The sequence below is a fragment of the Hyperolius riggenbachi genome, chromosome 2, assembly GCF_040937935.1.
Source record: "Hyperolius riggenbachi isolate aHypRig1 chromosome 2, aHypRig1.pri, whole genome shotgun sequence".
Classification (NCBI taxonomy): domain Eukaryota; kingdom Metazoa; phylum Chordata; class Amphibia; order Anura; family Hyperoliidae; genus Hyperolius; species Hyperolius riggenbachi.
This window is the reverse complement of record NC_090647.1, coordinates 247,130,841-247,145,840: the sequence shown is the minus strand read 5'-3', so window position 1 is coordinate 247,145,840 and position 15,000 is coordinate 247,130,841. Positions and strand designations below refer to the sequence as shown.

General features: G+C 46.3%; 1 protein-coding gene across 4 annotated transcripts in view; it reads left to right on the top strand.

The window, feature by feature from the left end:
* The window catches only part of IFT57 (intraflagellar transport 57), a 69,692-nt gene that overhangs the window by 33,599 nt on the left and 21,093 nt on the right, over window positions 1–15,000 (top strand). For 3 of the 4 annotated variants that reach the window (XM_068268462.1, XM_068268461.1, XM_068268460.1), the window contains exon 7: window positions 8,296–8,376. The exons of the other annotated variant lie outside the window; for it this stretch is intronic. In XM_068268462.1, coding sequence (XP_068124563.1) covers window positions 8,296–8,376 — 81 coding nt within the window. The remainder of the gene's footprint in view (window positions 1–8,295; window positions 8,377–15,000) is intronic. 4 annotated transcript variants of the gene reach the window in all.

The window sequence follows — 15,000 nt, the reverse complement described above, 5'->3', positions numbered from 1 at the left end:
CCCCCAGTGTAGGTTAGATAGCTAGCTGCCCCTCAGTGTATGTTAGATTACGTAGGTGCCCCCCAGTGTAGGTTAGATTAGGTAGGTGTCCCCCAGTGTAGTTTAGATTAGGTAGGTGCCCCCCAGTATAAATTAGATTAGTACAAATCTTGTGGGAGAGCTGGCAGGCACTCGGGAAAAGCTGTCTTTGGCTGGCTCAAACACCCAGCAAACCATGTGCTCAAGACATAAGCAGGAATAGATGCAGACAAACGGGAGGACAAGAAAAGTCTGGCACTATGGTTTATTCTGTGCAGCAAAAAACAACAGGATAGTGTGAAGTGTCTTCAATTTGCGACAAGCATAGCTTGGACAAACATCAAGGAAAAACAACACACAGTGTTTAAGCTGTGCACACCTCAGATGAAGCTCGGCAACTGCCTAGCGAAACGGTCGTAAGGACCGTGCACCCACTTGGCGCCCACACCTGCTACCTCCCTCACATCCAGGTACAGCTTAAACACTGTGTGTTGTTTTTCCTTGATGTTTGTCCAAGCTATGCTTGTCGCAAGTTGAAGACACTTCACACTATCCTGTTGTTTTTTGCTGCACAGAATAAACCATAGTGCCAGACTTTTCTTGTCCTCCCGTTTGTCTATAAATTAGATTAGGTAGCTGCCCCCCAGTATAGGTTAGATTATGTAGTTGTCCCCCAGTGTAGATTAGATTAGGTAGGTGCCCCCCAGTATAGGTTAGATTAGGTAGCTGCCCCCCAGTGTATGTTAGATTAGGTAGGTGCCCCCCAAGTATAGGTTAGATAGGTAGCTGCCCCCCAGTATAGGTTAAATTAGGTAGCTGCCCCCCAGTATAGGTTAGATTAGGTAGCTGCCCCCCAGTGTAGGTTAGATAGGTAGCTGCCCCCCAGTATAGGTTAGATTAGGTAGGTGCCCCCAGTATAGGTTACATTAGGTAGGTGCCCCCCAGTATAGGTTAGATTAGACAGGTGCCCCCCAGTATAGGTTAGATTAGGTAGCTGCCCCCCAGTATAGGCTAGATAGGTAGCTGCCCCCCAGTGTATGTTAGATTAGGTAGGTGCCCCCCAGTATAGGTTAAATTAGGTAGGTGCCCCCTAGGGTAGGTTAGATTAGGTAGCTGCCCCCCAGTATAGGTTAGATAGGTAGCTGCCCCCCAGAGTATGTTAGATTGCGTAGGTGCCCCCCAGTGTAGGTTAGATTAGGTAGGTGTCCCCCAGTGTAGGTTAGATTAGGTAGGTGCCCCCCAGTATAGGTTAGATTAGGTAGCTGCCCCCCAGTATAGGTTAGATTAGGTAGGTGCCCCCCAGTATAGGTTAAATTAGGTAGGTGCCCCCCAGGGTAGGTTAGATTAGGTAGCTGCCCCCCAGTGTAGGTTAGATTAGGTAGGTGCCCCCCCAGTATAGGTTAGATTAGGTAGTGGCCCCCCAGTGTATGTTAGATTAGGTAGGTGTCCCCCAGTGTAGGTTAGATTAGGTAGGTGCCCCCCAGTATAGGTTAGATTAGGTAGCTGCCCCCCAGTATAGGTTAGATTAGGTAGGTGCCCCCCAGTATAGGTTAAATTAGGTAGGTGCCCCCCAGGGTAGGTTAGATTAGGTAGCTGCCCCCCAGTGTAGGTTAGATTAGGTAGGTGCCCCCCCAGTATAGGTTAGATTAGGTAGTGGCCCCCAGTGTATGTTAGATTAGGTAGGTGTCCCCCAGTATAGGTTAGATTAGGTAGCTGCCCCCCAGTATAGGTTAGATTAGGTAGGTGCCCCCCAGTATAGGTTAAATTAGGTAGGTGCCCCCCAGTATAGGTTAGATTAGGTAGGTGCCCCCCAGTATAGGTTAGATAGGTAGCTGCCCCCCAGTGTAGGTTAGATTAGGTAGCTTCCCCCCAGTATAGGTTAGATTAGGTAGCTGCCCCCCCCAGTGTAGGTTAATTAGGTAGCTGCCCCCAGTATAGGTTAGATAGGTAGCTGCCCCCCAGTGTATGTTAGATCACGTAGGTGCCCCCCAGTGTAGGTTAGATTAGGTAGGTGTCCCCCAGTGTAGGTTAGATTAGGTAGGTGCCCCCCAGTATAGGTTAGATTAGGTAGCTGCCCCCCTAGTATAGGTTAGATTAGGTAGGTGCCCCCCAGTATAGGTTAAATTAGGTAGGTGCCCCCCCAGCATAGGTTAGATTAGGTAGTTGCCCCCCAGTGTAGGTTAGATTAGGTAGATGCCCCCCCCCCCCCAGTATAGGTTAGATTAGGTAGTTGCCCCCCAGTGTAGGTTAGATTAGGTAGGTGCCCCCCAGTGTATGTTAGATTAGGTAGGGCCCCCCCAGTATAGGTTAGATTAGGTAGGTGCTCCCCAGTATAGGTTAGATTAGGTAGCTGCCCCCCAGTATAGGTTAGATTAGGTAGGTGCCCCCCCAGTATAGGTTAGATAGGTAGCTGACCCCCAGTGTATGGAGATTAGGTAGCTGCCCCCCAGTATAGGTTAGATAGGTAGCTGCCCCCTATATTGGAGGGTGGAGCCGGAGCCACGGGGAGGGCAGCTCCTGTTTAGCCAGAAGCAGTGTGTGTATCAGCGTGTAGGCAGAGAGAAGACCGGTGGCGAGAGAACAGCGCTTGGAGCCAGGCAGGTGAGTTGTAAACAGCGCTCCCTGCCTTCTCGCTCTGCATCTGAGGGGGGAGCACGGAGTGCGCCCGGGAGAGGAGAGGGAGGGAGAGGTTGGGATGCCCTCCCCGTGGCTCCGGCTCCACCCTCCATTACAGCGCCCCCCTTCCCAACAGCGGGCCGGGCGGCGGCACGCCCGCATGGCCCTAAAAACGACCCTGCATAAGAAACTTATTGTATTTGTTTTTATGGGGGTTTTTTTTTGGGGGGGGGGGGGGGGGTTGGAAGTGTGCTGTGTTTTTTGTTCTTTGTATTTTGTTTTGTAATGTGAGGATATGGTGTTGGATCATCTTAGAGCAGTGGTTCCCAACCTTTTCCGGCCCGGGGAACACTTTCTGACCAAATTTTTCTCCGGGGAACGGCGGGGGGGGGGGGGGGGGGGGGTATTGCGCAACCTAGTGGACAGTGCCGTGCGCAGCAGGCTATGGGGGGGGGGCTGGGGTGCGGCTGCATAGCTAGCATAGTTACCCCAGTGTAGGAGGGAGTTTAGTTGCCTCAGTATAGCTAGTATAGTGCCCCAGTATAGCCAGTATAGTGCCCCCAGTATAGCCAGTATAGTGCCCCAGTATAGTGCCCAAGTATAGCCAGAATAGTGCCCCAGTAAAGCCAGTATAGTGCCCCCAGTATAGCGCTCCAGTATAGTGCCCCAGTATAGCCAGAATAGTGCCCCAGTATAGCCAGAATAGTGCCCCAGTATAGCTAGTATAGTGCCCCCAGTATAGCCAGTATAGTGCCCCCAGTATAGCCAGTATAGTGCCCCCAGTATAGCCAGTATAGTGCCCCAGTATAGTGCCCCAGTATAGCCAGTATAGTGCCCCAGTATAGCTAGTATAGTGCCCCAGAATAGTGCCCCAGTATAGCCAGTATAGTGCCCCCAGTATAGCTAGTATAGTGCCCCAGTATAGTGCCCCAGTATAGCCAGTATAGTGCCCCAGTATAGCTAGTACAGTGCCCCAGTATAGTGCCCCAGTATAGCTAGTATAGTGCCCCAGTATAGCCAGTATAGTGCCCCAGTATAGCTAGTATAGTGCCCCAGAATAGTGCCCCAGTATAGCCGGTATAGTGCCCCAGTATAGCCAGGTGGTGCCCCCCGCCCATCCCCACTCGTCCCCGCTGTTATTACCTTAACAGCTGCTGCTCTCCCCTCTCCACCGCGTGTGTTTATTCAAGGCAAGCAGCGTATCTCCCGGCTGCTCTGTGATGCGACAGGAAGCAGGGCTGCGGCTTCCTGTAGCAGCGATATGTATCACCGTTACTATGGTAACCGAGCCCTGATTCCTGCGCATCACAGAGCAGCCGGGAGATACGCTGCTTGCCTTAAATAAAAACATGCGCTGGAGAGGGGAGAGCGGCCGCTGCTAAGGTAATAGCAGCGGCGGCCGCGGGGACGTGCGGGAGGGCTGGGAAGAGGACGGCACACCATGCAACGTGCCGCGGCACACTGGTTGAAAAACGCTGTCTTAGAGGATACTAGTGTGTGAGTAGGTAAGTATTTATTGTTTGCGAAAAAATGATCTATAAAAGATACATAGAGCGCTCCATAGTGTAAAACCATAAGAAAAGTTTTAATATGCGCAAGCTAAAAATGTACTTACAAGATGGAAGATATAATAAGGCTCATAGATAGCCTGCAGGTACATCTATCCCTCCTGTAGCGTGGGCACCGCCAGGCCAGGGTGATCTGACGAAGGCAGGGATGCCGAAACGAGTCATCACGCTAGAGGCACGTTGTGACAGAAGACACGCCCCCCCACCAGCGAGAGGACTTTCCCTAGTCATCGGACGCCACGCTGCTGGCCACAGCCTGGCGGTGCCCACGTTACAGGAGGGATAGATGTGCCTGCAGGCTATCTATGAGCCTTATTGTATCTTCCATCTTGTAAGTACATTTTTAGCTTGCGTATATTAAAACTTTTCTTATGGTTTTACACTATGGAGCGCTCTATGTATCTTTTATAGATCATTACTTCCCACCCAACTGGAGAGCGGCTTCATTTGGTACTATTTGATTATATAAGCGGTTTGGACAGTCTATTGGAGCGCTGGAAATATCTTTTTTAAGTATTTATTGTTTATTTTAATTAAATAAAGATATATAAATATACATTTTTATTTAGTTTTTTTTTGTAACCATATAATCATTTCTTTTGAAAAGGGGGTTACACATTTGAGATTACCTTTCCTAAATTGGATTGCCACCTCCTCATGGAAGAGATCCATGTCAATGGATTTGATTAGGACACTTATGAGAGCAGGAAGTGGCTTGGCTGCCATTCTTCTCTTTAGTTCCTATAATTCCATGGGTAGTGCAAGGGCTCTATGGTGGAGGGCAAAGTTGTTGCTAGGTCACTTGATTTTTTTTTTCACCATCACTAAACCTGTTAACATGGTGCCATTGATCAATTATGGATATAGTAACCACTGAGCTATGCTACCATGCTCTTCTTAGATCTCAGATTGCGTCGACTTCGCTTGCCCTTCATTCCCTTTCCCACCTTTTTTTACCCAACAAGTCCCAACTACTTGTCTAATGAAAGTGGTTGCTTACCTCTACCTCGAATTCAACGTGGAGCCTGGAGATCACATCTGTAGACCTCAATCTTCCGCCTTTGTTTTCCTATTGATTGGCTTCTGATAATGACGTTGATTGCTTCATTACATAAAAACGGTCATTTGGTAAACAGATAGGTCTGCAGATGTGAGCTTCAAGCTGTAATTGAGGCAGATGTAACCAGTTGATGTTTGTAGATATTTTGGAGGACAAGTTTGGGGGTGGGGGGGGATTAGGGGAGGCGCGGTGGTAGTTGGAGATGGAGTGAAGCCTATTACTTATTTTTGAAGATAACGGGAACCGGGTTTAGGAAAAAACAGTCAGATACTCACCTAAGGAGAGGGAGGCTCTGGGTTCCATAGAGCACTCCCTCTCCTCTCCCAGTCCCCGCTGTTCCGCTGGCTCCCCCGTAGCGATATTCGTTCGTTTATGTCAAATACCACTCGCTCCTGGCCAAAGGGAGGCTTTGGAGATGCTTCGTGAGTCCGAGTGCTCCCGAAGACGGGCCGCGATAGCACTGCGCATGCGCGTGTGTCCTTTATGACCCATTAGCGTGTGCACCGCCTGTCTTCTGGAGGACTCGGCTCCCGAAGACTTCCGAAGTCCCTCGGTGTGGGACGAGAACGGAGGAGCCAGTGCAGCACTGGGGCCACCGGTAGAGGAGAAGGATGGCTCAAAAGGACCGAGCCTTCCCTCTCTTTTGGCGAGTTTATTTTTATTTATTTTTTTCCAGCCGAATTACATTAGCTTTAATGAAATCACCATATATACCTACCTACATTGAGGACCTATATCATATGTACCTATCTATATGAAATCCCCATATATACCTACCTATATTGAGGACCTATTTCGTATATACCTACCTGTATTGAGGACCTATATTTACCTACCTATACTGATGGTTCCGTAACTACCTATATAAAGTCACATACCTTTCTAACTACCTACTTTTTTATAAAGTTATATAACTACCTTCCTACACTGAATGTCTAATTCCACATTTAACTGTATACATCGAGGACCCCATATCTACTTACCATCTAACTACTTGTATTGAAAGCCCCATACCCATCTACCTATTAATACTGAATGCCCCAATCCATACAAATACAGAGGACCTTATAACTACCTATCTATACAGAATGTCACATACCTACCTATCATAGGCAAACACGGGGTGGATTGCAGCTGCCCAGATTCCCCCCTCAGACCAGGGTCGGGGCAGTGTCTGGGGACAGGCATAAGTTGGGACACCAGCATATCTGCAGCTATCCTGCAGCTCATAGCACTGGCTCCTTTCTTTCCCTGCTAAGTTGAATTTGGATGGAGCAGAAGCGTGCGTACAGATCATGGAGCAGCTCTGGAGAACTTAAAAGAGTCAAGCATGAGCAAAGCCGTGCTGCTGTGTGAATGCTTCACTTTCCCCTTCAATAGCAATGTTGGTTGTCCTTATTATTATCTGTATCTAAACTGCTCCTGGTCGATCCTGTTGTTGATCTAGAGCAGATTGGGTATTTAGAAAATAATTGTCACATCCTGTCAATAGGACATGAAATTGTATTTTGTAACCAGCATGATGCACTATTTTATTATTATACTGTATTGTGCGTGGCTGAAGGAGACCTTTCAGGAATTCCCCGCCCCCCCCCCCTTTTAAAATCCTGGGTTTGCCCTGCCTATCTACCGATACTGAAGGCCCCATAAGCATCTCCCTATACGGAGTACCCTATACCCATACCACTAATAATGAATGTCATTTCCTACTAGCCTATTTTTAAAGCTCCATATCTACATAAATATACTGAATGTCCCATATCTACCTACTTATACTGAAGGCTCCATAACTACCAATATATCAATAATGAGTACCCAATACTGAACTAACAATGCAGACCTACCAATACGTATACTGGCACAACTACACCTATACTTACATACCTATACTGAGAACTACATACAAACATAACATTACTGAATGCCTCATACTTACCTACCTACTTAAACTGAAAGCCCTATAGCTGTCTAAATGTAGTTATTGACCCGTTATCTATCTACATAACTAATTATAATGTGGACCGTATACCTAAATACCTATTCAGAAGGCGCCATACCTACCTATCTATCTATAATGAAAGCACCATAACTATTTTCCTGTGCTGGAATCAATATATCTTTGTATAATGAAATCCACTTTCCTACCTAAGTATACAGAGGACCCCATATATACTTACCTGTACTGAAGGCCCCATACCTAACTACTTATAATGAAAGCCCCATAACTACCTAATTATAATAAATGTCTTTTTTCCTACCTACATAACTAAATGTAATGTGGATCCAATACCTAAGTCGTTATTTCAAGGAGTCAGCACCATCTTCAAAGGATAAGCTCTTTTATTTGTATCAGAACATCAAAGATCCAGAAGATCAAGCAACCAGCGACAGCTCCGCTGTTTCGGGCAATCTGCCCTTTCTCAAGCTGTTAAAGCATGTCCTCCACATTAAAGTGTCACATCATGTTCATATATATAGCTAACCAAGTGGATCAGGTGACTGCAGTGCGACCAATCGCGCGTATGGGGCCGCCGGCGGACCTGATGGGGAACTACCAGCTTAATATTCAAATTCTGTTCGAGCCCAACCCCTCATGGCAACCAAATCCCAGACGCCACCCCCTATCGCATCACAGCGATTCCTAATAGTAGCAACTTACGCCGTCATCAGCAGTGTGTATGGGCGTGCTGTGTGAGGAAATTCTATCTCTTAGGGGTTGTGTGGATAGAATTTCCTCACACAAATCAACTATTAGGGGAGAAAGTAGGGATCAATCGGTGGCCTGTCATTTTAAGGATTCTCGACACAGTGTCTCTCAGTTGAAGGTGCAGGTGATTGACCATGCACCCCTGCGCCAGCGTAGAGGGGATCGACACAAAATGTTGCTTAAGAAAGAGGCTATGTGGATAAAAAGGTTAGGAACAATGGGGAGAGGCGGTCTAAATAAAGAGTATGACCTGTTGCCTTGTATCTAGATGTACTGCCGTGACTCTTGTATTATTGACATTCACTTTTGTTTATTATTCATTATAGGTGGCTGCAAGCGCTATTCAAACGTGTGGGACCTCTGATTTTATTCCCTTTATCCCTGGGCTGCTGTCTGTTGGTGGTGTGGTGAGTGAGTATGGAGGGGGCTCAATGTTCCTCCCCTCATTTGTTGGTATATGTTGTTAGGACGGCCAGAGCTCTGCAGGTGGGTGGGGCTTGTTTCCCCTGTGAATGCGGAGCGTCTGGTTGCCTAGATACGAGGTGACGCGATTGCCGCTATGTGGAGGCGTGTGCGGCATCACGTCACGTCATGCGTGAGGTATCGCGCATGTTCATTGAAGTATACGAGGAGGGGGGGACGGAGAGGCTCGCCGTGCACGCCCATACACACTGCTGATGACGGCGTAAGTTGCTACTATTAGGAATCGCTGTGATGCGATAGGGGGTGGCGTCTGGGATTTGGTTGCCATGAGGGGTTGGGCTCGAACAGAATTTGAATATTAAGCTGGTAGTTCCCCATCAGGTCCGCCGGCGGCCCCATACGCGCGATTGGTCGCACTGCAGTCACCTGATCCACTTGGTTAGCTATATATATGAACATGATGTGACACTTTAATGTGGAGGACATGCTTTAACAGCTTGAGAAAGGGCAGATTGCCCGAAACAGCGGAGCTGTCGCTGGTTGCTTGATCTTCTGGATCTTTGATGTTCTGATACAAATAAAAGAGCTTATCCTTTGAAGATGGTGCTGACTCCTTGAAATAACGACTTGAAAGGACACCTGGAGTGCACAGGTGACTGGAGTGGAGAGCACGTCCCATTCTTCCTCGGTCCACCATAGGTGCTCGCTACACACTGATTCGATCCAATACCTAAGTACATATAATAAAGTCCCCACACCTACCTTTTTTAATAAAATCTCAATACGTACATACCAATAATGAAGTCACTATATCTTCCTATATTGCCAGCACCATACCTACCTAACGATACTGTGTATCACATACATATCTATAATGAAATAACCTTATCTGCCTACACTGAGGACTCCCTAAATACCTACATATAATGAAGGCCCCATATCTAATTATGCTGAAAGCTTCATAACTACCTACCTGTACGGAAGGACCAAGTTTCTTCCTACCTATACTGAAGACCTCTACAACTTGCCATCTATACTGAAGGCATCTATACCTACCTATCTACTAACCTGTGTAATGAGGACCCCTATAACCACCTACCTATAATGGAGGACCCTATACCTACCAACATGCAATGAAGGACCCAAACCTACCAACCTATCTATAAAGAGGACCCCATAGTGAACTACTTATAATTAGAGATGGGCCGAACGATTCGCCTGCGAACGGTTCCAGGCGAACTTCAGGTGGTTCGCCTTTGCAGAGAACCGGGATTTTTTTTTTCAAAAAGTTCGGTTCACCCATAGACTTCAATGGCGCCAACTTTAGCGGTTGATAGCAAAGCCCCCTTACATAGTAAAAACACCAAAATTGTTTGAAATGTTAAGTGGAATAGTGGGAACAAGGGTAATTTTTTTTTTCAAAAAGACCTTACAGTTTTTGAGAAAATCAATTTTAAAGTTTCAAAGTAAAATGAGTCGATTTATTAAAAAAACGATTCATTAAAAACAACCTCATGATTTATGAACCTTTATTATAGCAGAGAATGCATCCTGAGCAGGACGTGAAGCTGCCGGCCTCCACTGCTGTCTCTCCCCACCTGCCTGCACCTGTCACCCTCACCTAGCCTGGCACCCGTTGCACCCTTGGGTGCCAGGCTAGGTGAGGGTGACAGGTGAGGAGGTGGGGAGAGACAGCAGGAGCCGGCAGCTATGCGTCCGAAAGGACGCATTCTCTGCTATGTGGGAGTCGTCTGAGATCTTCAATCAACTTAATTGAAGATCGCAACATAAGAGGATACATTTAGTTGGATCATTTACCGTGGATATTGGCGTGGGAAAACTTTTTTAAAGGTACAGGTAATTATTTGTGGTTAATTTAGAATAATAAAATACTTCTCTCGTGGTTGTGTTTTTATTTCATTTAACCCATTGTGGAAATGGGTAATGGGTACTTTGTACCCCTATACTCATTTCTCCAGGGAGGGGGTGGTCATCTGGGGTAACCTTCTTAAAGGGGACTCCCAGATGCCACCATGAACCCTCCCCCCCCCAGGGAGTCATCGCCCCCACCTCCTCCTGGGGCACAATGGATTGGACAAGGGCTTTGGGGGAGTGTGGGGGGGGGGAAGGCTTGGCTGCCTCTCTCCAATCCCCCCCACAGCCCCACATACCAAGGACCATGTGGGCTGGTATAGCTCAGGGTGCGAAGCTCCAGTCGACCGGGGCTCCGCATTCTGGCTATCCCAGCCTGTATGGGGGACAAGGGGTTACAGAGGCTCGGGAGGGGGGAACCCACGTCTTTTTTTTCCCCCAGGTTTCCCACACTCAGCACATAAAAATAATAATTTTTTTCCCATTGCTTGGTCATATAACCTATCACCTAAATGAATTGTACCTCCTTTTCTTGTCACTAATGCAGCTTATTTTTGTTGCTATTTAATTGGTTTTGTGATTTTTAGTTTTTATTATATTCATCAAAAAACACTTGAATTTTGTTTAAAAAAAATTCTTTTTCTTGATTTTTTTTTCTAACTTTCTGTACTGACATTTTTCAAATAAAGTAAAATTTCTATATACATTTTTTGTTTAAATTTATTGTGCACAATGTCTTTGTTAAAAAAAAAAAAAAAATTATATTTATTGGGTTGGGTAAAAGTTGTAGCGTTTACAAACTATGGTGTAGAAAGTGATTTTTTTCCCATTTTGAAGTATCTTTGACTTTTTAGAGCATCTGTCATGTTTCATGAGGTGCTAGTATTCTAGGATAGTATAATTACTCCGTAAATGACCACTTTTTGGAAAGAAGACATCCCAAAGTATTCACTTAGGGCCTGTTTCCACTACACGCAGATTCTGCATGCAGAAAACTGACTTTAATGAATGTCTATGAGCCTGTTTCCACTGAACACGATTATTCTGATGCAGATTTCCCATAGGCATTCATTGGAGTCCATTTTCTACATGCAGAATCTGCGTGTAGTGGAAAAAGGCCCTAAGGCCCCGTTCACATTACAAACGCGGACGAGCACGCACCAGGAACGCAACGCGTACGAACGCACGCCATCCGCGTTTGTATGCGTTGCGTGGCTGATCCCATCACTCAAAAGTGAATGGGACAGCCATGCGTTTTGGCAAAAAATGCGTGCAGCATGCGTTCCCGGACCGCACAGGTCCGGAACGCATGCAGTGTGAACATCAGACATTGCACTCTATGCAATGTCTGATGTCGTGCGTGTCGGCCACCTGCACGCGTTTCCAAAACGCGGCTGGAAACGCGTGCAGTGTGAACAGGGCCTTAAGAGGCATGGTGAGTTCATGGAAGTTTTTTTTTTTTTTGTTACAAGGTAGCGGAAAATCACACTTTATGACAAAATAAAAATTTAAAAAAAAAGTTTTCATTTATGTTAACTTTTGACCTTTAAAAAAATTAAAAAAAATCTGCAATGGACTTCTCATGCCTCTCTTTGAATACTTTGGGGTGTCTACTTTCCAAAATGAGGTCATTTGTGGGGTGTGTTTACTGTCCTGGCATTTAGGGGGGTACTAAATTGTAAGCACCCCTGTACAGCATAAAGGTGCTCATTGGTCTTTGGGCCCCTTAACGCATCTAGTCTGAAAAAAAAAGTGTCTGGCTAGGTTCACAGTGGGGCGTTGCATTTAGGGGTCGTTATAGGACACATAATGTGCCCCTAACGCAACGCCTGGTGCTCTCTGATGTGGACGTCAGAGTGAGCCACGTGGTGCAGCTCACTCTGGCGTCCGTGATGCGTACTCTTGGACGCATGCGGCATCACGTGGTCCCGCCTGGCCAATCGCCGCACAGAGCGGCCGCTCCAGGAAGTAAACACTGCACGTCACACGTGCATTGAATATCAATTAGCCATGTGCCCGGCTGCTATCCCCTCCTCCCCAACATGACTGAGCTTGTGCAAACAGTCTAACGCGGCTTAGCTGCGCATAACGCACAGTATGCAGCACTTTGCTGCGTTACAATGTAATGCAACGTGGGCAGTGTGAACAAGCCCATCGATTTTTCACTACTTTGGGGTGGGGCTGCGTTACAGGCTGCACTAACGTGTGTCTGTAACGTCCCACTGTGAACCTAGCCTCACACATGTGGTATCGTCGTACTCAGGAGAAATAGTATAATGTGTTTTGGGCTGTATTTTTACACATACCTATGCCGAGTGTGAAAAATATCTCTTTAAAGGGGAACTGAAGTCAGAGGTATACGTAGGCTGCCATATTTATTTCCTTTTAATCAATACCAGTTGCCTGGCAGCCCTGCTGGTCAATTTCTCTGTAGTAGTATCTGAATAACACCAGAAACAAGCATGCAGCTAGTCTTGTCAGATCTGACTTTAAAGTCTGAAACACCTGATCTACTGCAAGCTTGCTCAGGGGCTATGGCTAATAGTATTAGAGGCAGAGGATCATCAGGGCTGCCAGGCAACTGGTATTGCTTAAAAGGAAATAGACATGGTAGCCTCCATATACCTTTCTCTTCAGTTCCCCTTTAAATGAGAATTTTTTTTATGTTTTTTTAAACACAATTGTCCAATTCTAGAGATATTTCTACCACCCAGCATGGGTTTGTCTAAAAATACAACACAAAATCACATACTACTTACCTCGAGAACGGCGATACCATATGTGTAAAAATAAAAAAAATTTAACACCCTAAGGGCTTGATTCACAAAGCGGTGCTAACTGTTAGCACGCCTGTGAAAACCCCCTTAGCGCGTCTAAACAAGCTTTTCGCGCATAAAACTTTACGCGCGCAAAACTTTATGCGCATAAAACTTTACGCGCATACTGCACAGAGCGCAGGGCGCACCGCGCGAAGTGCCCATTAAAGCCTATGGGACTTAGCGCGCGTAAAACTTTGCGCGCGTAAAACTTTATGCGCGCAAAGTTAGCGCGCGATCTGATTGAGAAATCCGGTGCTAACCTACTTAGCACCCTGGTTAGCGTGTCTAAAGACTTTAGACGTGCTAAATAGGTTAGCACCGCTTTGTGAATCAAGCCCTTACTGCGCTAAGGGGCCCAAAGTCCTATGAGTACTTTTAAGATTTCAAAGGTCATTTTGTAGCATTTGGTTTCTAGACTACTCCTCACGTTTTAGGGCCCCTAAATTGCCAGGGCAGTATAGGAACCCCACAAGTAACACTTTTTTAGAAAGAAGACACCCAAAGGTATTTTGTTAGGAGTATGGTGAGTTCATATAAGATTTTTATTTATTTTTTTCACAAGTTAGCGGAAATTTAATTTTTTTTTTTTAAATAGTGTAATCTTTCACTAACCTGTGATTTAAAAAAAAAAAACTTCTAGAAACTCACCATACACCTAACGGAATACCTTAGGGTGACTTCTTTCTAAAATGGGGTCACTTGTGGGGTTTCTATACTGTCCTGACAGTTTAAGGGGTCCTAAACCATGAGGAGTAGTCTTGAAACCAAATGTCTCAAAATGACTGTTCAGGGGTATAAACATCTGCAAATTTTGATGACAGGTGGTCTATGAGGGGCCGAATTTTTTGGAACTGGTCATAAGCAGGGTGGCCTCTTAGATGACAGGTTATATTGGTACTGACGTGTAACAAGTGCAGGATGTTCTCAAATCTTAACCTAGACATGGCAGCAAAGAACATGGGCACGTGATGTGCTGGGTGCGTAGACCAATAAGACCACAATACAATCAATTTTGACTAGACCCATGTTAAGGTCAAGGCCTTAAAAAATGTTACATTTTTAAACTTGGAGTGGTTTCCACCGAAAAGTCTGGGTATGGTAGCTTCTTTGATTGGCGGTTGTGTATTGTGAGGCATAATGGTCGGTCCCAGCCACAATCAAGTCTTAGAGACCAGTAGTGATCAGGGGAAAAAAAAATCTGTCAGTGAAGTGGTGCGGATGAGGGTTTGGTCGGGTGATCAGAAGGCCGCTGGGGGCAGATTAGGGTCTGATCTGATGGATAGGAGTACTAGGGGGTGATAGATGGTGACAGGAGGTGATTGATGGGTGTCTCAGGGTGTGATTAGAGGGAAGAATAGATGCAATAAATGCACTGGGGAGGTGATCGGAAGAGGGTCTGAGGGGCATCTGAGGGTTTGGCCGAGTGAACAGGATCCCACATGGGACAAATTAGGGCCTGATTTGCTGGGTAGGTTTGCTAGTGGGTGACAGGTGGTGAGGTGATAGGATGTGATTGATGGGTGTCTCAAGGTGTGATTAGTGGGGGGAGTACATGCAAGCAATGCACTGGGGAGGTGTTAGCTACGCCAGCTCCTCTGGTGAATTAGTTCTGCTAGGCTGTAGTACAGCCTTAATTACCTGCTCCTTAGTGTAACGATTGGTGTCAGCACACAGAGAGAATCTGATTGTTGATGATCTGCAGATACTGGGGGGCAGCTACCTATCTAACCTACACTGGGGGGCAGCTACCTATCTAATCTATACTGGGGGGCAGCTACCTAATCTAACCTACCCTAGGGGGCACCTACCTAATTTAACCTATACTGGGGGGCACCTACCTAATCTAACATACACTGGGGGTCAGCTACCTATCTAACCTATACTGGGGGGCACTTACCTAATCTAACCTACACTGGG